This window comes from Mytilus trossulus, chromosome 13 (genome assembly GCF_036588685.1).
Source record: "Mytilus trossulus isolate FHL-02 chromosome 13, PNRI_Mtr1.1.1.hap1, whole genome shotgun sequence".
NCBI classification, from domain to species: Eukaryota; Metazoa; Mollusca; class Bivalvia; order Mytilida; family Mytilidae; genus Mytilus; species Mytilus trossulus.
This window is the reverse complement of record NC_086385.1, coordinates 2,180,549-2,208,203: the sequence shown is the minus strand read 5'-3', so window position 1 is coordinate 2,208,203 and position 27,655 is coordinate 2,180,549. Positions and strand designations below refer to the sequence as shown.

The 27,655-nt window shown below is 32.0% G+C and overlaps 1 protein-coding gene across 1 annotated transcript in view; it reads right to left on the bottom strand.

The window, feature by feature from the left end:
- LOC134695310 (uncharacterized) overlaps positions 1–22,212 on the bottom strand; it is a 28,656-nt gene extending 6,444 nt beyond the window's left edge. Inside the window, exons 1-6 of the mRNA XM_063556536.1 lie at positions 22,108–22,212; positions 17,406–17,590; positions 13,390–13,811; positions 7,248–7,416; positions 2,510–2,697; positions 428–455 (exon numbers count right to left, since the gene is read on the bottom strand). Coding sequence (XP_063412606.1) covers positions 428–455; positions 2,510–2,697; positions 7,248–7,416; positions 13,390–13,811; positions 17,406–17,505 — 907 coding nt within the window. The 5' untranslated portion in view covers positions 17,506–17,590; positions 22,108–22,212. The remainder of the gene's footprint in view (positions 1–427; positions 456–2,509; positions 2,698–7,247; positions 7,417–13,389; positions 13,812–17,405; positions 17,591–22,107) is intronic.
- Positions 22,213–27,655: the final 5,443 nt, after the last annotated feature.

Below are 27,655 nucleotides of genomic sequence, written 5' to 3'. Positions count from 1 at the left end.
GTTAATAAATTGATTTACAATTAGTATGCAAACAGTAAAAAGATATTCCTGGTCATTAATTTAATCAAATTAGTTGCTTTCAACAGTTGTGATGCTTGTGAATTCTTTTAGACAATAGCATGAATAGTGAATCACTATTTCTATTGTTAAATATGTTTTAAAGTTTGTTGTCTTTTGGTATTAGCCCAAGTATCATTTCTACCACAAGCAATCCCTCCATATAATTCAGTAAATGAGACGTAAGAACTATCCTTAATATTCTGTGAAAATGTAAGGATAAAGAACAGTAATTTAAGCACTATTCCTTTTCTTTTTGTCTGTGTGTTTTTTTTAGCTGTGCATGTACTGATTATGTGTCATAGATGAATACTCTATACCCTTGTTGTTTCTATTACAGGTATATGACTGAAACAATAAATATACTCACTTAATGTTTCATCATGCTCCAAAGATTTCTGAAAAATTATTGACTACCTTTAACATGTTTAAGGACATTTAACTCAAAAATATAAACATGTAAACTAAAGAAATAGATGATGGAAATCAATTTTTCAAGATCCTAGCATAAAAATGTAATTATAAATAAAGGCAACAGTAGTATACCACTGTTCGAATACGAAAACGATAGAAAAAACCAAATCCAGGTTACAAACTAAAACTGAGGGAAATGCATTAAATATAAGAGGAGAACAACAACACAACATTAAAATGTAACACACAGAGAAACGAACTAAGCATAAGAATTGAATGTTTTTTAAGTAATTGCATAGGGTTGTAAAAGAGTTGATCGTGTGCACATTCCTAGAACGAAGCACTTTTACACCTTAATAAAATTACAAAAAGAAGCATTCAATTATCCAGTGTTGCTGGTCATATGTGCTGTTCGTGGCTTTTATCTATCTGTTACAGTGTTCACAATATTAGGTAAAACACTAAAATTGTATTTTAAAAACAGTAGTCCGGTAGACTTGTGATTTCAATAATTATTTAAATTGCTACATTATAGACACCATTTTCTGATTATTTTTCTTTTACATTTTTTTCAATCTCCTACAATTCCACAACAAGAGTGCACACACTGAAATGTCTTGCCTTCTTCACTAACCATTGATATTATGTTTATAGTCCTAAATATAAAGCTTTATTACAACTGTCACATAAACTAAACATTAACCAAGATAGCAAAACAAAGACCAATGAACCATGAAAATGAGGTCAAGGTCAGATGAACCATGCCAGGCAGACATGTACAGCTAACAATGCTTCCATACAACAAATATAGTTGACATTTTACTTATAGTTTAAGAAAAATAGACCAAAACACAACAACTTAACACAGTGCAATGAACCGTGAAATTGAGGTCATTGTAAAAAAAAACCTGCCGGACTGACATATAGATCATAATATATTTCCATTCACCAAATATAGTTGACCTTTTGCATATTATATAAGATCAAAAAAGAGCAAAACTTAAAAACTTAAATTTGACCACTGAACCATGAAAATGAGGTCAAGGTCAGATGACATCTGCCCGCTAGACATGTACACCTTACAATCATTCCATACAACAAATATAGTAGACCTATTGCATAAAGTATAAGAAAAACAGACCAAAACACAAAAACTTAACTATAACCACTGAACCTCGAAAATGAGGTCAAGGTCAGATGACACCTGCCAGTTGGACATGTTCACCTTACAGTCCTTCCATACAACAAATATACTAGCCCTAATGCTTATAGTATCTGATATATGGACTAGACCACCAAACTTAACCTTGTTCACTGATCCATGAAATGAGGTCGAGGTCAAGTGAAAATTGTCTGACGGGCATGAGGACCTTGCAAGGTACGCACATACCAAATATAGTTATCCTATTACTTATAATATTAGAGAATTCAACATTACAAAAATTCTGAACTTTTTTTTCAAGTGGTCACTGAACCATGAAAATGAGGTCAAGGACATTGGACATATAACTGACAGAAACTTCGTATCATGAGGCATCTATATACAAAGTATGAAGCATCCATGCCTTTCCCCTTCTAAAATATAAACCTTTTAAGAAGTTAGCTAACGCCGCCGCCGCCGCCAGATCACTATCCCTATGTCGAGCTTTCTGCAACAAAAGTTGCAGGCTCAACAAAAATGCAAATATGAGCTTAAAATCCTTATTGAAGGAAAACACTCATGTAAGGAATTGGTTGATGATTTTATTATATAACTCTATCAAGTAGGGGTATAAAAACAATTGAAGAAGAAGGACAGAAGTATCTACTGCTAGACAGACAAATTAATGACAGATCATTGCACTTTTACTATCATGTCATCCTATTTCTACAATTTCTATATGTATCTATGTTTATTTTATCATACATAAAACAAAATACTGCTAATGGAATAAAAATGATTTATTATGATTCCAGCAATATCATGAATATCACTGAGTCTTTCTAAAGTGTAACATAGGTACAATCGTTTGCATACTTATTTGTTAATTTTACATACACTTTCTAAACTCTGTATTCTTCCCTGTAAATCATTTTCTATTCTTGTTAATTCTTTTTCCACTTTGATAAATTGACTGTCTTTGTCAGCACACAAAGTCTGTACATATCTACTAAGAATGTGTGTCTGTTGGCGAATGTCTCCCACAATCTCTAAACCAAGTGTTGTTCCACTAAGGAAGTTTTGACCTGTAAAATAAGATCATTTGTTTGCATAATCATGTATGGATTGCTGATCAATGTATCAGAAACATATTTTCTGTGTTTTTTGTAAGAGGAATATATTTTTTGTTGTCCTCAATCTCGATCATGCTGTATAATTTGTGTTTAAACATATTTATTTATAGTGGATTGGGAAACAAGTTATTATTACAACTTATATTAATCCCTTTCCACTTTGCGGATGTGTGTGTGCTGCCTTGTAGCAGCATTAGCCTGGTCTTTTTCAAAATCTGCAAGGGTGTCTTTTACGTGCAAGAGATATGGCTCTTTCTCTTAACACGGGTCAGTCGTTTGCAATAATATTTCCCACAGAATATCAATGTTTCCTCAAGACCATACTTGCAAATGGTACCAAAAGAGAGAGCCGAAAACTCAGTCCCTGAAATTTTCTCCCTGAGGTGGGGATAGAACCAGGACCCTTTGTATTAGTAGTCTGATGCACTAACCAATACACCACAGCTCTCAAATTTGTGTTTTCAGTAATATGTTCTAGTAATATAGATTTTGTTGTCCTGTTGTCTGTTTTAAAGGTCAATGTAAGACATATATCGTTATAATCATTATACCTTGTCAGGTTAAATCCAACACTGTAAACTCAGTAGTTAATGCAAGGTTTTTATTATTACGAAAAATGCGACAGAGTCATAAATGCAATAATTAAAATTGTATTTTGAAAATATTTTGTATGAATTAAACATGATTTTTCTCAAAATCGTAAAAATTAAAAAATCCAAAATGACAAAATCGCAATAATAAATGCATGCAATCATTTCTGAATTTAAAGTATCTATAAGGCCATAATAAATAAATAATAAACATCTGATACTTCAATATCTTTAAAAAAAAAAAAAAAAAAAGCCTACCTACCTACCCACTGTCTCAACCAAATTTTTTTTAAGTGTGGCCTAATTTGATTTTAACACTATCTTCTGTTTTGTGGGTAATAGAATTACTGGTAATTGTGTTTTGCCTATTTGTAAGTTTGTTTTTAACAGAGTACACTGGTCAAAATGTCCTGACTTCTTTCATGTCTTTACTGATTATGATTGAACATTATATGGGAAGTCTTTAAAATCAAGTCTTTCAACAGAAATAACAAAAACTTAACTTTAATAATGATAACAGATAAATACAGTACATCAGATTAACCATCACTGTGCTTATACGGCTGTGGGTAACTTAGTTACCCACACCCCAAGATGGAGCCGCCTTGCATTGGTTAGAGACTTCTCTTCTATAGAATAGCAATCCCATGGATGCATCAATTAAACCACTGAATTAAAAAGTTGTATTAATCGTTTAGGGAAACCCCTAAACTTAACAGGTGATTAAATTCTACAAAATAAACGATCACAGGACGATTTGAAAAAAATGCTTAGGCTGTCCATAACTTAAAAACAACTTGTCCTTAACTTTTTTCATTATACTAATAGGAATGTCCATAACTTTCAAAGAATCGGCATACGTGGATGTAATGTTTTACTTATGATAGAGATTGCATTGAATACATAATCAGAAATGAAGTAGATCTCTAGTATGATGTAATTCATTTGAATTAGATTGGAAGACAAAATTGGGAATAATATGAAAAAAATAACGATAAATCCGTTAAACTCGGGTCTGATTTTTTATAACATCGGGATACCCAAATCGCCCAGTTCGGAGGGTGGTTTTCTACCATTACAGATAATCTGTTGAAACATCATTTTTGATTTTTTATTTAAACAAGTAGACTACACAAGTATTTTTTACACAAGCATGTGGCGTGTATGCACTAACTGATTTTCTGCCAGCAATGACAAGAGTAGATCATGCGTAAATCCGGGGTTATTTTTATTTTATTTTTTTATTTGGGGGGGGGGGGACCAAAATTTCCCAATCACATGCATGACAATTATCAAAGGTTCAGCCAAAAACGATTATATTCAAAAGACAATTATTTCCATTGATTTAAAAATAAATCTCTTAATTCTAAGTCTAATGACATTACGATTCCAATAGAATTTATAGTGGCCTGTTGCATTTGATGCTCGAATTTTATAGATTTGCAGTAAATGAGAAAACTTGAAGAAAGGACATTTTGTAAAAATGTATAAAACCTAGTTTTACAGCTAGCTGCATATTTCACTTGTATGTAAGTTACATAAAATTACATTAAATTGAACTAAACTTAAAGACACAAAAGTTAAAATTCAGTGACATAAAAGTAATAGAGCAATCAACATAGTGTAACAATTAGAAATAGTATATGAAAATATAAATAACTAAGACAACAGGGTAATATAATAGTTTAACAATCCCTGATAACAAACAAAGAGAAATAAAAAGGAATACTAGGAAAGGTATTAAAAAAACATAACACTATAACTTACTGGTGGGATGTGTAAATACCGAGCCGCGTCAAAGAGTATTCATAAAAATACACATAAAAAGAAACAGAGGTGAAAATAAACCGCAAACTGATAATTGAACTACAAAATTTAAAGAGTATGACAAAGCCATGTGCGAATCGAAAACGTCGATAAGACGCACATTAGTTAATAAAAGATCAAACCATAACCAGGATCGAGAACCACAAACCCCACAGAAAACTTCTGTGGTGTAAGTTTGATGCGTTAATAAAATCACATTTGGTGGTGAATGAGTATTCTAATATGACGTCCTTCAAACGCTTTGATTACACACCCGTGGTAAAATTTGAATATATTGCATGGGCTGTTCCGATCGTACTCCCACGTCATATGTTTTTTTATGAATGAGTTTCGCGACGTCATAATACGATGACGTTAGAATATGAGCATTTTACGGGAAAATACACGCTTGAAAAACCGAAAATCATCACAACATGGCAACGTAAACAAACAATGCTAAAATGTGTTATAAGCCATAATTGTTTAAACATTTAAGACATATAAGTAAATTATCATTTAAAATAATTCAAAACTATCTATATGCGTTATTTTAAATAGTTTAAGCATGTCACTAATTCAGTTTGCTCCGTTCTTTGACGCCAATTTGATAGTGCGTTTATTTATGGGAATGGCAAATATTTGCCTCCACCTAGAGCGCTTCGATCCAAAAGAATTGCCGTATTTGACCTATTAAAATCGAAATAATTCATGGGGGCTTGAATATATCTAGATTTTACCAGGGGTTGTCCCTTTATGCCGATATTTTACCCCTCGCTATCGCTCAGGGTAAAATATTTGTCTTAAAGGGCCAACCCGTGGTAAAATCACGATATATTCAAGCCCCCATGAATTATTTCTTAATTATAAACGATCGTGAAGGTTACACATATGATGTTGATTGTCTTCTAATTATTGAAATTATAATTCTTAAAATTTTAAATCAGAAGTTACCCACAACTGAAAATAAAGTTACGGACAGTCTGCTTAGTTTCGATCAAAAAGTTACGGACCTCTTATGCTTTTTTTAAAGTTGGCCTTGCGCTGTAATGAACTCTATATTAACAAAATGAACTCTATATTAACAAATTTATGGTAATTGTTAGTTATTTCTTTATTCAATAATCCTATAAATATTTACATTCTGCATGAATAACATCGCAAAAGGTATATTTTGTATGAATTAAATATCAACGAGTTTAGGGTCCGCTATCTTGGGCTGTGGGTAACTTAAGTTATCCACAGCCGTTTAAGCACAGTGAACCATGTTAGACCAGCATGTAAACCATAAATTCGTTTTATAAGTAATGGTTGTTGATGTCTCCATATATCTATCAGTTTTATTAGGAAACATTTCATTTAAATTGTTTGATGTTTTGTTACCTTATGACTTTTTATAGCTTACTTTACAGTATGGGTTATTCTCGTATTTTAAGATATATTTATGCTTGACGAAAGCAAGCTTAATAACGTCTCCTCTCATATTGTGATGTTGCTGATAACTTCTCTCACATTGTGACATGGCTGATCATGCCTGCTCTTATTTTGAAGCCTTGTTATGACAATAACAGAGCAACAGACATAGGGAAGGACAATAATAGGATTCATTGTGTTTTGCATATTTGTAAGTTGGTTTTTACCAGAGTGCACTTCTTTACTAAGTATCATTAAACATTATGCTGGAAGTCTTTAAGATCAAGTCTTTCAACATAATTAACAAAAACTTAACTTTATAAATGATTACATTAAATACAGTTCATCTCATTAACCATGTCAGATAGACCAGCATGTTTACCTTAAATTTGTTTTATAAGTAAAGGTTGTTGTCATTTGTTGCTGTCTCTGTTTTTATTTATGCTTTATTAGAAATCAATTTTGTTTGTTGCGGTCTTTATAATTCTATCAGATTTCTTAGGAATCACTTTGGTTTTTTTTTTTATTTCATTTGAATTGTTTAATGTTTTGTTACCTTATGACTTTTTATACCTTACTTCACAGTATGGGTTATTCTCACTTTTGAAGGTCTTACATCCTTATTGTGTGTTGTTTATGTCTGGTATACATCAATTAGACAGCATCAAAACAATATATATTAAACAATACTTTTACCATTCATTGCCCATCTGTTTAACTCTCCTAAGATTCTGTTTTCCTCCCTGTTACTCAGGCTGAGGTTTCTTATTAGTTTTTCCATCAACTGGAAGGAATATGAATATTTTGTAGCAGTCCATTCTGTAAAGTCACAATGTGCCCAAGGATTCCGTATATCTGATCGCATCTAAAAAAGAAATGTATAGTACCTTCATATCCATGAATGAATTAAAAAGACAGGACATCAATTTAGTGGTAAAGCACTAGCTGTGCATATTTATTTGCAATATGAAAATTAAAACATAAACTGACATACATTTTTTTCAGCTGTTTTGGCAAATCCAAGATTCATATTACAGAACATGGTATTTTGTTGAAAATGTCAATTCTGTTCAGAGATTAAGAAATGTTATATACCAGTATGACTTGTATATATTCATATTTGTAATTTAAAGAGTAATTTCAGTTAGGGCCATATTTGTCCCTGCATATTAAGTCCATTGTTTGAAGTTTATAAAAGGCAAGTAAGAAAGGGAAATAAAACTATTTTTGTACAGCTTTTCTTATAAAACTTTAAACTTTACCCAAATAGGCTGTAAGTAGAGATTTTGGTGAAAATTTGTAGAAAAGGTCTGGATTTCAACAATATGTATGCCTATGGAAACAAAGAGGCAGGCTTCAACAAACTAAATATTCCAGATATTTATATAATAACTAATCCAAGAATTCAAATAAAAAAAAAAAAATCAACGAGTGACCAAATAAAATTGAGGATGGAAATGGGGAATGTGTCAAAGAGACAACAACCCGACCAAATAAAAAAACAACAGCAGAAGGTCACCAACAGGTCTTCAATGATAATGAACGCCATACTAATTTCCAAATTGTACACAAGAAACTAAAATTAAAATAATACAAGACTAACAAAGGCCAGAGGCTCCTGACTTGGGACAGGCGCAAAAATGCGGCGGGGTTAAACATGTTTGTGAGATCTCAACCGTCCCCCTATACCTCTAGCCAATGTAGAAAAGCAAACGCATAACAATATTAAAATTCAGTTCAAGAGAAGTCTGAGTCTGATGTCAGAAGATGTAACCAAAGAAAATAAACAAAATGACAATAATACATAAATAACAACAGACAACTAGCAGTTAACTGACATGCCAGCTCCAGACTTCAATTAAACTGACTGAAAGATTATGATTTCATCATATGAACATCAGACACAATCCTTTCCGTTAGGGGTTTAGTATCACACCATCATAACATATATGAGAAGAACATAACCCGTGTCATGCCAACAACTGTTTTTAGAATAAATGTGTTTAGTTCCGACGCAAAGACCGTATCAGTGCCTTATCAGTGACTCAATATTAACGCCAAAATATGCAATCTTAAATGACTTGACAACAGTATCATAATAATATCCCTTCTTAATAAGTCTATTCAAAGGTTCTGTAAGTTTCTGAGGTGAATACTGACACCTTTGTGCTTTATAAAGAATATTTCCATAAAAAATTGGATGTGAAATACCTGAACGTATAACAAGTCTGCATGTTGAGCTGTATTTACGAATGATGTCTTTATACCGATGATAAAATTCACATTAATTTACGAATGTGCGTAGCACATGAGTTAATAATCAGTGTTGTTCGGTCACGAGTTGAATATTTTTCAATATTTGAATTCTTTAATCAGTTATTCTTTTTATTACATTTGGCAAATGGCTTTTTATAAAGAAATTAATGTAAAACATGTAAGGAACTAAATCTTTTTTCTACGTATTCACAATTTGTTTTGATCCGCCATTAATGACATCTTGACAAGGCATATTGTTGTATGACGTCAGAGAGTGAAATAACCAGGTTTATTTCACATGTGAAATCATTGTTTTTTTTTATTTAACTGGGAAATCATTAATTCATTGCAACCAATGTAATTATTTTGTTTAATGTTATGACAAACATAAAAAATATTTTAAAAGTTTTTTTTGTCAATGCATGGATGAACATGTAGGAATGCCTGGCACGTTTTCATTAAAGTTTTGTTGAAAAAATCAAAATATGTGCTATTTATGAAGTTATGAAAAGAAAGCTTATATATAAATTAAAACCATATTTTATATTAGTAAATGAATCGGTCATTGAAATTTTGTTAAAAAAAATAGGGGCAATGTTACGGCCTTTAAACGACCCACTCCTTACATCTTATTGGTGGCTGGGAACATGTCGAGTGCATAATACACCAGTCACCCTTTTGCATGCTTATCATGTTGTGCATGTCAATATGTTTGAAACGAATAAAATGGAAAGATTTTGATGTTTTTCAACCAATAAATTTCAATAACTCCACAATGTCATATCACAAATTAACAATACATATAGTCCTACCTATTAAGAATTTATTGTATCTGAACTCACTAGCTCACTTAGTGGTATCAACTTTATAACAAATATCAAGTCAATATCTTCAAGCATGACTAAAAAAAGTGTTGCAAACTGATTATTTAAGTGAATTTGTAAGTCCAAGGACCATATATCTGCACAAAATCACAAGACCATAAATTAAGTCAAATTTGATTTGTAACTTGTCATTATAAAACTATATACAAATTTTCAAATCAATATCTTCAAGCATTACCAAAAAAATGAGGAAAACTGATAACTTTTAGTGAATTTTCCAAGTCAAAGGACCATAACTCTGCACAATAACATCAGACGTGAAGTTTGAACAATATCAACAAATGATTAAAACTTCGGCCGTAATGACTTGTCATTATAAAATTAAATACCAATTTTCAAATCAATATCTTCAAGCATGACAAAAAAGCGAAAAACTGAATATTTTTGAATTTTCCAAGTCAAAGGACCATAACTCGGCATAAAAACATCCGACCAGAACAAAATTGAAACTTGAACTGTAATGACTTGTCATCATAAAACTATATATTTATTATGATATCAAATCAATATATTCAAGAATACCAAAAAAAATTGTGAACCAGATGCTCCGCAGGGCGTAGCTTTATACGACCGCAGAGGTTGAACCCTGAACGGTTGGGGCAAGTATGGACACAACATTCAAGCTGGATTCCGCTCTAAATTTGGATTGTGATTAAATAGTTGACACAGCATAGGTTTCTGACACAGAATGAATGTATTCAAATGAACTTAAAATTTTTGTTTTCTCTTTGAGCAATTCACTATGCTGTTGAATATTAATCCTCTCAAAAAAATGTTTGAAGAAATTTTCTTTTTATTTATGAAATTTCAAATGAGAAAAATTTATCCCAATTTTTTATTCACATCCCCCTTTCCCTTATTCCAAAACTATTTTCAATTAAAATATTCTAATGGAGTTTGCAACAATTACTACTCATTTAAATACATGATGTAAAAAAACTGCTTGTTATCACTGAATGGTAAAGATTATTTAAATTTATCAGTTGGTAGTAAAAAGTGAATATACATTGTATATTGTATATAACAAAGATTTAAGTTGATTCTGGACAAAGAAAGATAACTCCAATTAAAAAAAATTCTTGCAGATATTTCTGGCTTACTATACTGGACAAAGAAAGATAACTCTTAATTAAATAAAAATTTGCTATTTCACAATATTGTGAAATTAGATATTTCTTGCCATTGCACAATACTGTGCAATTGAAAAGACTTGCTATTGTACAATACTTAATATAATAATTTTAGATCCTGATTTGGACCAACTTGAAAACTGGGCCCATAATCAAAAATCTAAGTACATGTTTAGATTCAGCATATCAAAGAGGCCCAAAAATTTAATTTTTGTTAAAATCAAACTTAGTTTAATTTTGGACCCTTTGCACTTTAATTTAGACCAATTTTAAAACTGGACCAAAAATTAAGAATCTACATACACAGTTAGATTTGGCATATCAAGAACCCCAATTATTCAATTTTTGATGAAATCAAACAATGTTTAATTTTGGACCCCGATTTGGGCCAACTTAAAAACTGGGCCAATAATAAAAAATCTAAGTACATTTTTAGATTCAGCATATCAAAGAACCCCAAGGTTTCAATTTTTGTTAAAATCAAACTAAGTTTAATTTTGGACCATTTGGACCTTAATGTAGACCAATTTGAAAACGGGACCAAAAATTAAGAATCTACATATTCAGTTAGATTCGGCATATTAAAGAACCCCAATTATTCAATTTTGATGAAATCAAACGAAGTTTAATTTTGGACCCTTTGGGCCCCTTTTTCCTTAACTGTTGGGACCAAAACTTCCAAAATCAATACCAACCTTCCTTTTATAGTCATAAACCTTGTGTTTAAATTTCATAGATTTCTATTTACTTATACTAACGCTATGGTGCGAAAACCAAGAAAAATGCTTATTTGGGTCCCTTTTTGGCCCCTAATTCCTAAACTGTTGGGACCGAAACTCCCAAAATCAATACCAACCTTCCTTTCGTGGTCATAAACATTGTGTTTAAATTTCATTGATTTCTATTTACTTTAACTAAAGTTATTGTGCGAAAACCAAGAATAATGCTTATTTGGGCCCTTTTTTGGCCCCTAATTCCTAAACTGTTGAAAATAAAACTCCCAAAATCAATCCCAACCTTTATTTTGTGGTTATAAACCTTGTGTCAAAATTTCATAGATTTCTATTTACTTAAACTAAAGTTATAGTGCGAAAACCAAGAAAATGCTTATTTGGGCCCTTTTTGGCCCCTAATTCCTAAAATGTTGGGACCAAAACTCCCAAAATCAATACCAGCCTTTCTTTTATGGTCATAAACCTTGTGTTAAAATTTCATAGATTTCTATTCATTTTTACTAAAGTTAGAGTGCGAAAACTAAAAGTATTCGGACGACGACGACGACGACGACGACGACGACGACGTGATAGCAATATACGACGAAATTTTTTTCAAAATTTGCGGTCGTATAAAAACTGATTATTTTAGTGAACTTTCTATGTCAAAGAACCATAACTCTGCACAAAATCATCAGACCCAAACAAAATTCATGAAACTTGATCTGTAACTTGTCACGGACAGAGTGTTTACCTCAATTCCCCTTCAACTTAGTTGGTAGTGTCCGGGGACCTTTGTCTAATCTGCATCATGTGCATATTCAACAAAGAATACTCTTCAACATTGTAGATGAGAATAGATTTCATGACAAAAATCTGTTTTTTTTTTACCTTAAATTGCTGATCATTTATTCTGTTTAGTTTCTCTCTAACTTCTTCAGTGTTTGCTCAAAACACAACAGAGGGTAACAAAATCCTCACTCCCTATAGAGAGTGACAGTCTAATAACTATATATGATCAACATTTGACTTATTAGTAGATCCTGTCTTGATGATAATTTTTGCTCATTTAAGTTATTATCTGTCTAATATATTTATTAAGATATATATAAGGCAATAACGCAAAAAAATGGTAAAAATGGTCATCAAAGGCCAATAACCCTCATAAGGCATGCAAGAAATCGACTGACGATTTTGAACATGCATATTTATTTGTAGATCTATCCTTTCTACAATATAAAGTTTCTCCCTATCTATTATAGTTTTCAAGATTATATAGGATTTTTTTTTTAAATGGTAAAATTTGTCATTTACATGGAATAACTCCTATAAGAAGTCACAAAACAATTAAAAGAGCTCCACATTCTGCACATTTTTGCATTCGTCAGATTTTCTCTTTTTGTAAGGGTTTTCAAAATAGAAAAAACTTGCATTTTACCCTTATGTTCTATTTTTAGCCATGTCAGTCCTCTTTGTTGACAGACGAGGTCATCCAACACATTTAATAAACTAGATATCCCAATGATGATTGTGACCAAGTTTCAGAGGAGAAGATTTTTGTAAAAGTTAAAGACGTTGTATGATGACAATGGACGCCAGACACCATTGACCAAGTAATGATTTATTTTTCTAGTAAGTATAAGACATGTAAGATAAAGTTCATTTATAGAAAAATATAGCGAAATCCTATATAAAAAAAAAATGATTTAAACCCGCGAGCGCCCTAAATGCAGGTCTAACTTTAAGGTCCTTTACCTGAACTGGACTTGACTTCTGTACCATTATGACAGCACAAAACAGAGAATGTTTTTTGTTTAATATAATGCATAATATAAATTTATTGTTCAATTAATACCTGTCTAGCATCAGCCTGTACGCCTGGTGAAAATCTGTCAATGTTAACAATGATTCCAAGAAGGGCAGATGAATCACATGAGTCGTCAAATGCTGTGAAATGTGCCATGTGTGTCTGGAGGAACAATCGGGATAAATCCACGGCACTCTTGACTCGGTAATCATATCTGGCTCTATTCCGTCTATACAAAGTTTTGTTATTGTTAATTGCTTCATAATTTAGTTCTGTATTGGAAGGTGAGTATCTTTTCAGAAAACTTCGATATGTTTGTTTATGAATTTTGTTCCGACTTGTTAGTGAATAACAAAGTTTTGTGACAACATTCACAACATATGTCCTCAATACTGGAGATATGATTGTATGGAGACATATACCCACTATTAACCATCTTTTTCTTCTGTCATCTAAATCATCTGGTGGGCCTATATACATAAATGAAAAATTAAGTAAGTTTGATTATCCTGATTATCTCCCTTTACCATCATGACTATGACATGTACAGGACTAGGTCTGAGTTTCACATACAAATCTAATGACTTTAAAACTGATTTTCAGAATACCATGAATGCTCAATTGTTTAACTAACAATTAATTTCTATCTTAAGATATTTGTGAAACAAGCCTTTTTTAACTGATTTCTATAGTTTGTTCTTATATAAAGTGCTGTTACATCACTATCCAAGGTTAGTGGTTGGTTGGACGCCTCCAAATATGTTTAACTTCCACATTTCGCATGTGCCTGTTCTTAATTTCCTAATAACCTTAAACCAAAACTTTACCCTGATATGGAATGAAAGGATACACATATAATTTTACTAATAAAATTGAGAAAGGAACTGGTGAATATGTCAAAGCGACAACCACCCGACCATAGAGCAAACAACAGCCGAAGGCAACCAATGGGTCTTCAATGTAGCGAGAATTCCCGCACCCGTAGGTGTCCTTCAGCTGGCCCCTAAAATATGCATAATAGTACAGTGATAATGGACGTCATACTAAACTCCGAATTATACACAAGAAACTAAAATTTAAAATCATACAAGACTAACAAAGGCCAGAGGCTCCTGACTTGGGACAGGCGCAAAATTGCGGCGGGGTTAAACATGTTTATGAGTTCTCAACCCTCCCCCTATACCTCTAGCCAATGTAGAAAAGTAAAAGAATAACAATATGCACATTAAAATTCAGTTCAAGAGAAGTCTGAGTCCGATGTCAAAAGATGTAACAAAAGAAAATAAATAAAATGACAATAATACATAAATAACAACAGACTACTAGCAGTTAACTGACATGCCAGCTCCAGACCTCAATCAAACTGATTGAAAGATTATGTCTTCATCATATGAATATCAGGTACAATCCCTCCCGTTAGGGGTTTAGTATCATACTATAATAAAATATATGAGAAGAACATAACCCGTGTCATGCCAACAACTGTTTTTTTAGAAATAAATGTGTTTAGTTCCGATGCAAAGACCCTATCAGTGAATCAATGTTAAAGCCAAAATATGCAATCTTTAATGACCTGACAACAGTATCGTAACTATATCCCCTTTTAATAAGTCTATTTAAAGGTTTTGTGAGTTTCTGAGGAGAAAACTGACATTTTTGTGCTTTATAATGAATACTTCCATAAAATTTTGGATGTGAAATACCTGAACGTATAAGATGTCTGCATGTTGAGTTATATTTACAAATTATTTCCTTATACCGGTGATAAAATTTAGTAAATGTTTTGACCAGTTTGTGATATCGAAAACCCTGGTGTAATAATTTTTCAGTAATACATAAATTTCTCTCGCTAAAATCTAATACGTTGTTACATACACGAGCGAATCGTACAAGTTGAGATATATAAACACCATAAGATGGTGACAAGGGAACGTCACCATCTAAAAATGGATAATTAACAATAGGAAATGAAAAATCATCTCTTTTATCATAAATTTTTGTATTAAGCTTCCCGTTTAAGATATAGATATCAAGATCGAGGAAAGGGCAGTGGTCATTGTTATCATTAGCTTTATTTAAAGTAAGTTCTACAGGATAAATTTCTTTAGTATGCATACTGAAGTCGTCATTATTGAGAGCCAATATATCATCCAAATATAATTATATCTAAAAGTATTGTTAAATTTTTGTATCAAATGTTGTTTTGATGGGTCTTTGCTAATGCATGGATGCAATAACATACAGAGAGAAAAACACACAGACAAAACTTAGTACCACTCTTCTATCACAGACGGAGCATAAAAACAAGAAATAGAATTGGAGGTGTTAAGCAACTGTCATGTTAGAGACATTCTGTGAAGAACATTAAAGAAGAAATACTTAGCTGTTTTTAAACATTATTTGTTGAAATGTAATAATTATCTTTCACGTTTCATTCCCAATGATATGACAGTTTATTATAAAATTGGTTGCAGGTATGCGTCAACGCATATCGGTATGCACAGATACTGCCTATTATTTATTAAAAGCACCGAAGTTAAATCATCAGGTTTTGAGTGGTTTAAAGCCGTTACATGGTGACCTTACCATAGGGGGTTAGCAAATTTCATATGGGGTCATGTCTACTGTTAATGGTGACGTTATCTATTAATGTTATTGTGTTTCATTGTTTATTTTCCCACAAAAAGCAGCAGAAAAGGTCAAGCGTGCGATAAATTTGTTATACAGTTTATTACTGACCCCCTACGGAAAATAGGAGGGTAAATAAAATCCATGGGGAATTCGTCCTCTGGCTCACCTCCTATGGATTTTACTAACCCTCTATGGATGCATAGGGGGTTAGTAGCAAACCATTTAACTTATGATAACAATACATCTGACATTTTTGTAAGAGTCTTAATCAGAGCTATTTTAGAAACATGGTATTAAAACATGTTAATAAAAAACCTCTATTGACTTTGACATGAACAATTCTGAAAATCAGAATCAAATGTAACACAAAATCTGATCTATACCTGTAGTTCTTGGTCCCTTTTTCTGTATGTTTTGAATCTGATCTATACCTGTAGTTCTTGGTCCCTTTTTCTGTATGTTTTGAATCTGATCTATACCTGTAGTTCTTGGTCCCTTTTTCTGTATGTTTTTAATCTGATCTATACCTGTAGTTCTTGGTCCCTTTTCCTGTATGTTTTTAATCTGATCTATACCTGTAGTTCTTGGTCCCTTTTTCTGTATGTTTTTAATCTGATCTATACCTGTAGTTCTTGGTCCCTTTTTCTGTATGTCTTCTACTTGTGTCTGTAAATCAGGTGGCATTGTTCTTTTTGATGGCCTGTGTTTTGTTGATTCAGTCATTATTTTTTTTTATTATTCTGACCTACATTAAGGGCATACGATACAGTTACAGGGGAGGTAATGACGTTGCTAACGTAAAATGTTATTTTCGCGACGTCAAACTTTGACATATCGGGAAAAGATGCATTTTTGGACTGATTTTTATCATTCAAACTGATTTAATTTAAAAACGAGTTCATGGACCCCTATTTTTCAAAACAGCAATTTGTTTAATTTTGCAGGGAGATTATCTGACCCAAATTTTATAAAACTGTAAATAGAGGATTTTTTTTAATTTTGACAAACATGCAGCAAAAAATGGGGTATTTTCCTCAATTTATGAACATTTGATAAATATGAGTTATTTCTGAATGAAAAATGCATAATTGTTTAGGGTACTTATAAAATACAGAAATTACCGATTATTTAACAGAAAACAATTTGTGGTTATCTTTTATAACAAAAAAGTTATGTCTTTCTCTCGAAAAAGAAATTACAGCCACAAATCTAAATTTTGAGCAAATATACAAAATTTCGAATTCATTTTACTCAAAAAGTAGCACATGAAGGTATATTTTTTATTACATATTTGATTTAATCAGGTAAAAAATAGCCTATATGCAAATTTTCACGAACTTGTAAATACAGGATTAAAACTGAATCGTATGCCCTTAACTTGTGCATTTTACCATGATTAATTAATTAGATAACATTTAATATATTTTGTATACCTGTAGTTCTTGGTACTTTTATCTGTATTTCTTCTACTTGTGTCTGTAAATCAGGTGGTATTGTCCGTTTAAGTGGTCTATCTTCTGCTGGTTCAGTCATTGTGTTTATGAAATCTACTCTTATCTTCTTGTAATATAAACCGTCAACTCCTCACTTCTACTTATTTAAACAGTCAATCTTAATACTGTAGGAATATAAGTAAAAACAATATATGTATAAGTCATTCCAAAATAATCGTCATCAAAATATATCTAATTTATCGCAAATGAAATTAACCATGTTAAAAATGTGTGTTGAGGTTTGTACCTAACCAATGTACGTGTTGTAACCAAAAATTGATTGACTAAAAAAAATCTACCCTAAAACCAAGTGAGAAAACCCATTTTTTACGTATTTGTTTTTCGTTCATTTTTTTTCTTTTTTTTACATAAATAAGGCCCTTATTTTTCTCGTTTGAATTGTTTTACATTGTCTTATCAGAGCCTTTTATAGCTGACTATGCGGTATGGGCTTTGCTCATTGTTGAAATCCGTACTGTGACCTATAGTGGCTAATTTCTGTGTCATTTTGGTCTTTTGTGGATAGTTGTCTCATTGGCAATCATACCACATCTTTTTTTTTATATTTACAATTTTACAGCAATACCATAAATACCTAAAATGATGTAACTTATATTCAATATGCACGAGCTTTTAATTTTGCCATTTGATAAATAGGGACTTTCAGTATTTTTGTAAATTTACTTTTTCCTTACCTGGCAAATTGAACGATACAATTTTCTCGGTATACATGGTTTACGCCAACACACATGTCAAGATATTTGATTTGATTTGATTTTCATGTTTGTATTTGTCATGTGTCTTGTCAAATAAAAGAGAATTAAAGGAGAAGGTCCAGTAAGACCCCTTTTTGGCCACAAAATATAGCAGTGTACAAAATTGTTAAAATGTAAAGTTTTAGTTATTTATTATTGTTTATTGGAAAGTAGAATGATATTATATGTTATTCAGGTCTCAGACAGGGTATATACTGTGACATCCCTGGCTTAGAGTTTTTATCCCCTGAGCCAAATGGCGAAGGGGATATAATCCCTTAGCCGGGAATGTCACAGTATATATCCTTTCTGAGACCTGAATTACACATATATATTACAGATTACCCCTGACTTAATGTTATTTTCCAGTGCAGGTATTTGTTGACAGCACATATATAATGAAAAACCCAACCTGATATGTTCGGCATAAGTGAAGGTTTTTCTAATTTGCTGTGAACATAATTTTATCGTGTATGTAATAATTTATAATAACCATGATAACACTTTTAACATTAAATGTAAGTATTAAAAGTGTAAATTGCGTGATTTTGTATCAAAAATGTATTATTGACTGAAGCACTTCATTATTTTCCCTCTGTGAGCCTCTGAAAGTCTGATAGCTTTTGACTATGTCACATAGTAACCGGTGTTATGATGACGTTTTTGAGGTTCCAATTGGGGATTAAAACGTCGTATCTACCCCGGCAGTTTCCTGAATATATATATACTGACATCTCTGTGTTGTTATCCAATCACAAACCTCGACACATTTGTAATCCGTAATATAACTCTATAGGGTTATTACAGAAAATAACTTGCAGTGTTACAAGCTTGGTGTGTCATTACAGATACTTTCATGAGTTGTCTACTCTTGAATCCTTAAATTTTCGAAATCTGTAATGACATATATAATGTTTGTTATTTGTAAAAATATTTTAATCTATAGTAGGCTGTATGGAACTCTTGAGACTTTACACAGAAACTTAACATGCTAAATGCATATATATATATGTAGGACTCTAAAGTGCAATGGTACTCTAAAGTGCGATGGTCACTCTAAAGTGCGATGGTCTACGCTAAAGTACGATGGTGTCTCACGCTTAAGTGCGATGGTTGTTTATTTGCTAAGGTAAGATGGTATATCACGCTTAAATGCAATGGAACAATTGGGCTATTAGGGTAATGTTCGGGGGCTTTAAAAAATGTTAAGAACATTCAATTTAAAAAAAGTCCTTTGCAAAATCTAGTATTTTAAGGTATACCATATATGATAGTCATTATAATTTAACAGTAGTCTTGAGTCATGTAAGTGAATGATTCTAAAAGACCCACCACGTTATAATTGATATAAAGGTAATTTAGGTATCACAAAATACTATAATCATGATAATTTTGTAAATGAACAATTGGGTGTATTAAGCATATTAAGTATTGTGATAATAGGTGAAGCTTGCTGTTCACACATTGTAGTCTTATAACTTTTGGAAACACCTCCTTCTTTTTTTACAATCATCCAAGGTAATAAATTACAAATACAAAATTCGATATTGTTGGAATATGTAGCATTTATTTGTTTACGCTTTGATTTAAATGAGAGAGAAAGGCAATGTTTACCGAGCTTAGTATTATCAATTTTTGTAGTGACTACACATCAATGTTATATTTTCCTGCAATTTACAAACTAATGTTTTAGCCGACAATTTATAATTTACGCATCAAACATGTACCTTTTCTTTGCAGAGGTTACTTTTCAATCAAAGCGACAACATTTTAAGGGGGACTGCAAAATAAACTGCAACATAAACAATGATTCAAATGTATTCGTTCGATTCCATTAACAGTAAAAGTAGGATACAGGACATCTATGTGAATACTACTTAAATCTATTGGGCCTATAGTAAAATGGTTAATGGCAGCAGGATACAAATTCTTCCAGCTACCGAAATAAAACACATTTTCTCTAGCCAACAAGTCACGGTAAGATATAAATTAATTAAGTCATTGACATTTGGTTCAGAAGTTCTTAATAAAATATTTGTAATTTGTCTTCCGTCGTGTTCAGTTTTAGTTTGTATAAATGACTGTTAACTTCATAATCCAACTACGTTTCTTACATCTATACTTTCGTGGACCATCCCACATGTCCCACTTTAGCGTATGGAAGAATTGCACTTAAGCAAAAATCATCGCAATTTAGCGTGACCATCATACTTCAGCGTCCCAATCGCACTTTAGAGTCCTACATATATGTATATATTCAACTTGTCTAAACATCAACCCAACAATGTTACATTTGTAAATTGACTTTCGCAATTGTTTGTTCTTCCCTCTAAGAATCGAAACCATGCTACTGAGATATTGTGACACCAATTCGCCTGCATAGTTACCAGCACGCTAGCGTCATACTACAGTACATGATAAGTATAAGGCATGAAGATGTTATTTTTACAGATCAGCTAAATTATCTATAGTAAACAGTCAGGGGTGGTACTTAAACAAGTGATTTCAAAATCACTTCTTTGAGTGATTTTGGCTGTGAAATATTTAAAATTTTCGCACAGACTTTTCAAAATCATTGAAACAAGTAATTTGAGAAGTTAAAATTTAATCACTTCAATAAGTGTTTATAACATTTTTTTGATATTTTTCCCACAAGCTTGGTTTTTTTTATTGGTAAAACTATTTACATGCAGAAATTGTCATTTGCTTGATAAGCATGCCAGTTTTTACAATTTATTTGGATATGCAAAACTGGAATAATTTGTAGATCAGGACATAACCTTAAAATAAATAATTCTAATTCTAAAGAAAACCAATCAGGTCACCTAATATCGTTGACTTTGTCTACTAGTAAGAGTATTTAATGAATATTTGATTCCAGAAAATATTCCCAAGGGTACTTTTAAAAGCCTTAGCGCACTAACTTACTGCCCAATCGCACTGGTCATGCTGGTGAAATTGATATCCAAAAGTAAAGGGATAATTAATTTATGTAGGGAAATTATAGAAAAGTTTGTGAAAATATGGAAAATCACTGAAATTAGCATTAGAAGATCAAAGAAAACACTTAAATCACTCAAATAGGTGATTACTGAATATAAAAAATCACTGAAATAGGTGATTATGAAATCACTTGTTTAAGTAGCACCCCTGACTGGTAAAGACTCCTACAAATTAATGTAAGATACAGTCACAGAAATAATTATATTTATAAGTACGTCTGAACCAGCGACAACTCTACAGTAGATTTATCTATCAAATCACCACCAGTGATGGTGATACAATTTGTGCACATTCTGTACATACGACTTGTCTAAACATCAACCCAACACTGTTAGATCTCTAAATGTTTTAACATCTTCATACCTTATATATCATGTACTGTAGTACAATGCTTGATTAAAACTGACATGGAAGGGTAACACCCGGCCACCGGAAGCTTCATTTTTAAGAAGCTCAGAAGTTGAAGTCATAAAACTTTGCTCAGTGCTTGGAGTATGCTGCACAAAAATCATGCTGGAAACATGAAATCCAACATTTTGCTTGGTTGATTTTCGAGTACGAAGTAATTCAGGTGTTTGTTTGTTTATTTTTACACCTTCTGCAGAAAGCAAAAAAAAATGCAAATCAAAATCCAAGAAAGATTTGATCTTTCTTAACATGCTTAAACACAATATACTTTTTCTATATCTAGTGGATAGTAGACCTCAAAACTTTCCAAACAACACAGATCAGTCTGTACACAGAGTAGTTTTAGAGGTGAAAATACGGCCATATTTGTCCATTTGTTATGATGAACCTTAGGTAACATATTTTGTGGATGAGATAAATATTTGAGAATGTCATGTTTCAAAATTTTAAGAATTGTAGAGTATATATAGTCTTACTATACACAAAAAAGTCACATTCTTGAATAAACCAACTTCTCTGGTAACATGTTTATGCCAATTTTTGATTTTTTTTTACTTTCGTTTTGGTTACTAGGAAATAAGGAAGTACACCACTAATTCATGGTCCCATTGCTTTCTATGTTAAATTCCTCCGTTTCAAACAGGCACACCTCTTTTATTTTAAGTTCAAATAAAGTGACAATCATTGCATGTCAAAGCAACACCTTCTGGTGTCCTGTACTGAAAAAATCAACATACCTTACATTGCATATAAGAAAGAACTGGTTCCCTGAACTTCGGATGTACCAAAACAGGTACTTCCGATCTGACAAAAAGGCAAAATGTACCCTCCTTTTTAAATTTCGTGCCATTTTTTTATTATTCAAATTTATCAGTCAAAAATTGTTCTACAATGATCACCAGTCATGCAGCTTTCATTTGATACCAAAATTAATAAAATATTTTAAATATTTTGAAAGTTATGTCAATGCAGGAACTATTTTGTGTTAAATATGTACTACTTTCTGGTATGTGCTTTCTGGCCGGGCCTGAATTAGTGGTGTTACACCATAAGCCTAATGGAGAGAAACAATGTAAGTTCGGAATTCTCCGGATTCTTTTTTGGGAATTAGGACAAATCGCCCCACACCGAATCGGCCCACTATTTTTACCAACTCTCTCCACTTTTAAAAAAGGCAGTGGCTATTTTACCGGCACCGGCAAAATAGCAAATTTTCTAATTAGCCGGCGCCTTCAAAATAAAAAATGATTTGCACATATTACTGCCACAAAATATCAAGAAAAATGGACGGCTAAAAGGTTTGAACCAACTGACATTGGTCTTCCAAAAAAAGCGTAGCCTACCCGAATTGTTTACCATTTCGGGGTCACTGGGCATTACTGTATCTATATATCATTTAAGTCATCAAGAAGACAACTGTTGCTACCAATTGGAATGCCGATTGTTTATTTAAAAAAATTTTTTTCAAGGGAACCAACTATGTTGTCAATCACGAAATCAAGCGTTTCATCATATTTTCCGTTTGGAGAATTTTGTCTGAATCAGTGTCATTTCTGATTAAGTACGGAGTACTGTAAAATTGGACTACTATGTCTCATGTTTCGTTTGTATGAAGAAACTTTAAAAACACACCTCTACCGTTTTTCACATAACAAATCAAAATAACATGACTACACCGAAACCTCCATGTTAATGTTTTAATTTATACAGAATCACAAAGAAGACGTTATTTAGTTGCATCTAAATAATAAACAATATGGTCACTAATTTATCGTATTCCTAGTTCTCGACCTTTCCTTTTACTTAATAATAGTATATTCAAAGTCAAAAAAGTTACTAGGTGATAAAAAGAGACATTAAAGAGCATTGCATGGCAAACGCAAATCAACAAGATAGTGATACGGACAGGTCAAACCACGTAAACCTTGATTTTTTCAGTGATATCGAAAACGGTTTTCTTTCTTTTTATGCAAAGTTGAAATGGGTTACGTCAATAACAGACTGTGACCAAATATAATATAAAATTATATAGAATAAATTGTTATACAAGTATCGTAATTGAAACTATATAATGTAATCAAATGCTGAATAAAAATAAACTTGTAAATGGTAATGGAAACAGTATCACTTTATTTGTATCTGCTGATTAACAGCATGATAACAACATGATAACATCACAATTACCACCTTTTATAGCTGCAGTTTTTATTACAGACATATATTAATGTACGATTGATTGATTGATTGTTGGTTGCTTAACGTCCAATGGTATTGAGAAAAGAAAATACAGATACCATACAAAGACGACTAAGATACAAGACAAAGTATTGAGAATACCACACAACCATAATGTATTGATACTATCGCACATGACACCACAAGGTGAGAGAAAGCCAAGAAGATTACTGAACACTTGGTTGATAACAACAATTCGGAACTGCAATAGATGGGTTACTGTTTAAGAAAAGCGCCTTATATAGACAGAAATGGAGAAAGTACATTTAAGCAATAAGTCTTATCGGGGACAAAGAGGATAAGTAGATGCATGTAGGTCATAACTAAATTATCAACGTTAATATTCGCACCTTATATGACAAGAAATCTAAAAAATTATCAAGATTGATATTCGCAGTTTATGATGATTCAAATGAATAAATATAATTGTTATAAGCCAGAAAGAGATTCATAGTGGATTTTGACCATTTATATCCACCGTTAACAAAACGGAAATACATGTACTGACCTAATGATTTATTTATAACATGTAAACACAAGAACATACAAATTGGCTTTCAATCTGATATACAATAAATGATATACGAATTTGTACTACAGTGATGTATCTATAAATTAAATATCAATTGAAAAAAAGCTTACATTTTTTTAAAACACGAATTCCATTTAAACTCGACAGAAAATAGATCTTATTTTTGATATAATTAAAGAGCTTTTATCGTCAGTATATCAATGGAATCATTCAACCGATTTGCTGTGTTTAAATTTCAATGTTAAGGTAATGTATCACATGTCTATGTATTACACATAAAAGTTTGTCGCTATGCTTCCAACCTTTAAATAGATTTCAAAAATAATTATTTAAAGAATAAGACATTCTGTCAATTGAACTTACTAAAGCTGATATTCGGATGCATTTAATAAACTTGATAAAGGTTGAACTTTAATACGGTGAAAATTTACATAATTATAGATTATCTTTGATCATCTCAACGAGATTGATTTTCTCGCTTGAGCTGGTACAGCGAAAGTGAGAAAAGCAATCGGTTTGAGATGACCAATGATAATCTATTTATCGCTATTTTACCTATGACGACGTTGTCAATTTCATCATGTTCATGTCAATTTCGTTAGCAACGCCACGTGGCCTCCTTAGTTTCTAGTGATAATTATTCCATCTCAAGCAAGTAGCATGATATGAAAATTATCACAAAAAAAGATCAAACGAAAAATGCACAAAATAGCGATAATAATATGCCAGCTATGCTGGCACTTATGGTAGAAGCATCGTTTTGGGACAAAGAACGATAACTCTTGCTAGACGACCCATCTGAAAAGTTTCGTCACTCTCGTTAAATCTCGTACGATTATTTTTTTTTAATGGCTGCCAAAATTCTCGTTTTAACGCGATCTTGAGAAAACGGGACAGATCGGAATAATTTCGATGTAAACTACGACATAAATTTTTATTTGTTTGCAAAAACAAGAATTCAGAAATTTTGGCTACTTGTGTAGCTTATTTTAATTTTATTGTACCAGGGAAATTACCGAAGTTATGAGAACAACATCTGACGCCATGTTTCGTCTGCTTCAACATTCCATTATCAGTGAGGTCAAAACAAATGTCCTAAATAATCACAGGTACTTCATTCAAAAGTCACAAAATCATAGTTAACGAAAACAAATTTAGCGTAAAAGTTCCGCCCAGACATGGAAACACAGAAAAAAAACTCTGCAAGCAATACATTTCGCATTCCTTTTTACAATACAATACAATACAATACAATATTTTTATTGTCAATCAAAGACGCCCCAAAAGAGCAACTTTTTACAATGATTATTATTAATTCTTAATGATATGCAAATGACAAAATATAGAATAAAGAAAATTGGCCATGCCGGGCATGCACTGGTTGACCATGACTCCTTATGTTCATCTGCCACATATCGTTATTCCCTAAACCAAGGAACAGTGATAATTATACAGTTGAATGTGATCACGGTTATACATGTAGTCAATGGCGAATCTAGCATTTTTCATAAAAAAGGGGGTGCTGACGGGGCGCTCTAGTCATGCTTCAGTTATTCCCTATATAATCATCATTTTTTTTCTCAAGAAAAGGGTCTCCCTCTGGATCCTATGGTAGCACACAGACTCATTCAAAACTTAACAAAAGTTAAAACATTCAAATAATTCACAATCTTCTAATTCTGTACTTCCTAAATGGCAAACTCTCAAGACATCTTTTCAAATTTCCATTCATTGATTATGTCACACCTTATACAGTCCCAGGAAATGGAAACTGTTTTGTTTTCTCTCTAAGCTAAATCATAAAAGGAGACTTGAGTCTGAATAGTACATTTAGAACTGACTCAGTGTTCTCCCCAGGGCATTTTAGCATCAGGGTAATGTGATGCTATATTTTTGAATTTGATGCTATCTAAAGTGATTTTCTTATAGATTACATGTATGTTATGGATGTGATGCTATAATTTTTAGAAGCAAGATGGTATTTCTAATTTCCCTGTTAACCATGATGCTAAATGCAATTTCTGGGGAGAACACTGTGACTACTGTATATATTGTATGCTTCAATATTGTCCAAAATTGGATTTTATGGGAAGATGGAGTTATTATGATAACCCATGTCAGAGAATAAACCATGCTAGGTATATACAGGGCATGTTACTTGGAAGAATGTGGGCTACATCCTTTAAAATTCAAGCTGCAACAGTCGCCTGAATATTTTATGCATCAGTTTATCCCTGTTCAAAACATTTTCACTCTACCAAGTACTTTATCACTATATCACTATCAGGTTCATATTTCAACCTATTTAGCAATACACACTTATGATATAACATCAAAGTACCAAATTTGTACTCAGTAACCAAATTGCACCTATTCAACAAAAAATACCTGCAAAAATCTTACAGGTTTTGTTTCACCATGTGAAATTATCGTATTATCACCTTTTACTCTGGTAGATTCCCCATTTCCATTTTCAATTTTAGATTAATTGATGAGTGATAGATTTCTCTTAGAAAAATTTTTAAGGTCTGAGTGACTATAAAATATACAGAGAACAATACCTGTTGTATTTGTTCAATGGGACAATAGAACTGCAAAAAGTTTAAATGGACAGGTAATTATCAGGTGAATCTATGGAAAGGTTCAATTGGGTTCCAATAAAATGAGCAAATTAAATGTGTTACCATGAACATCCTTTTCTTCCAAAAATAATAGTTACAGCATGAAATAAAACAAAATCTCTGTTTATGTCCCAGTTTAAAGGATTTGAAATTAACAATACATTTGGGTACTGGTCTCATTACAGGATCATGGATTGTTTGGATGTAATTTCAAACTAATTTTTCAATGACTCTACATGGACTCAAAATTAAATTGGTGTAACTCTATTGTAAACAAGGAAAGTCTACAAAATAAGCACAGAATAAACTTTTGTCTGGTACATAAAAAAGTTGGGTAAAAAAATCAGACAATTTTGATAAAAGTAGGGTATTCTCATGTTAGCAACTTCACAACAGACTTACAAATTCATTTTCATGACCAAAACCCAAAAAAAAGTACAAACCTGAAGGCAATAAAATGCTTTGCCATGCACAGCCTGTGACGACCGCAGATGTATATTGAGCATATAAATAACACAATTTTTTTTGTCAGTTGAAATCAAACATATTTTAATTTTGGATCCTTTAAACTTCAATATGGACTACATGTAATTTGAAAACAGGTAGCAGGTAGACCCACATATTTCTATTCAGCAG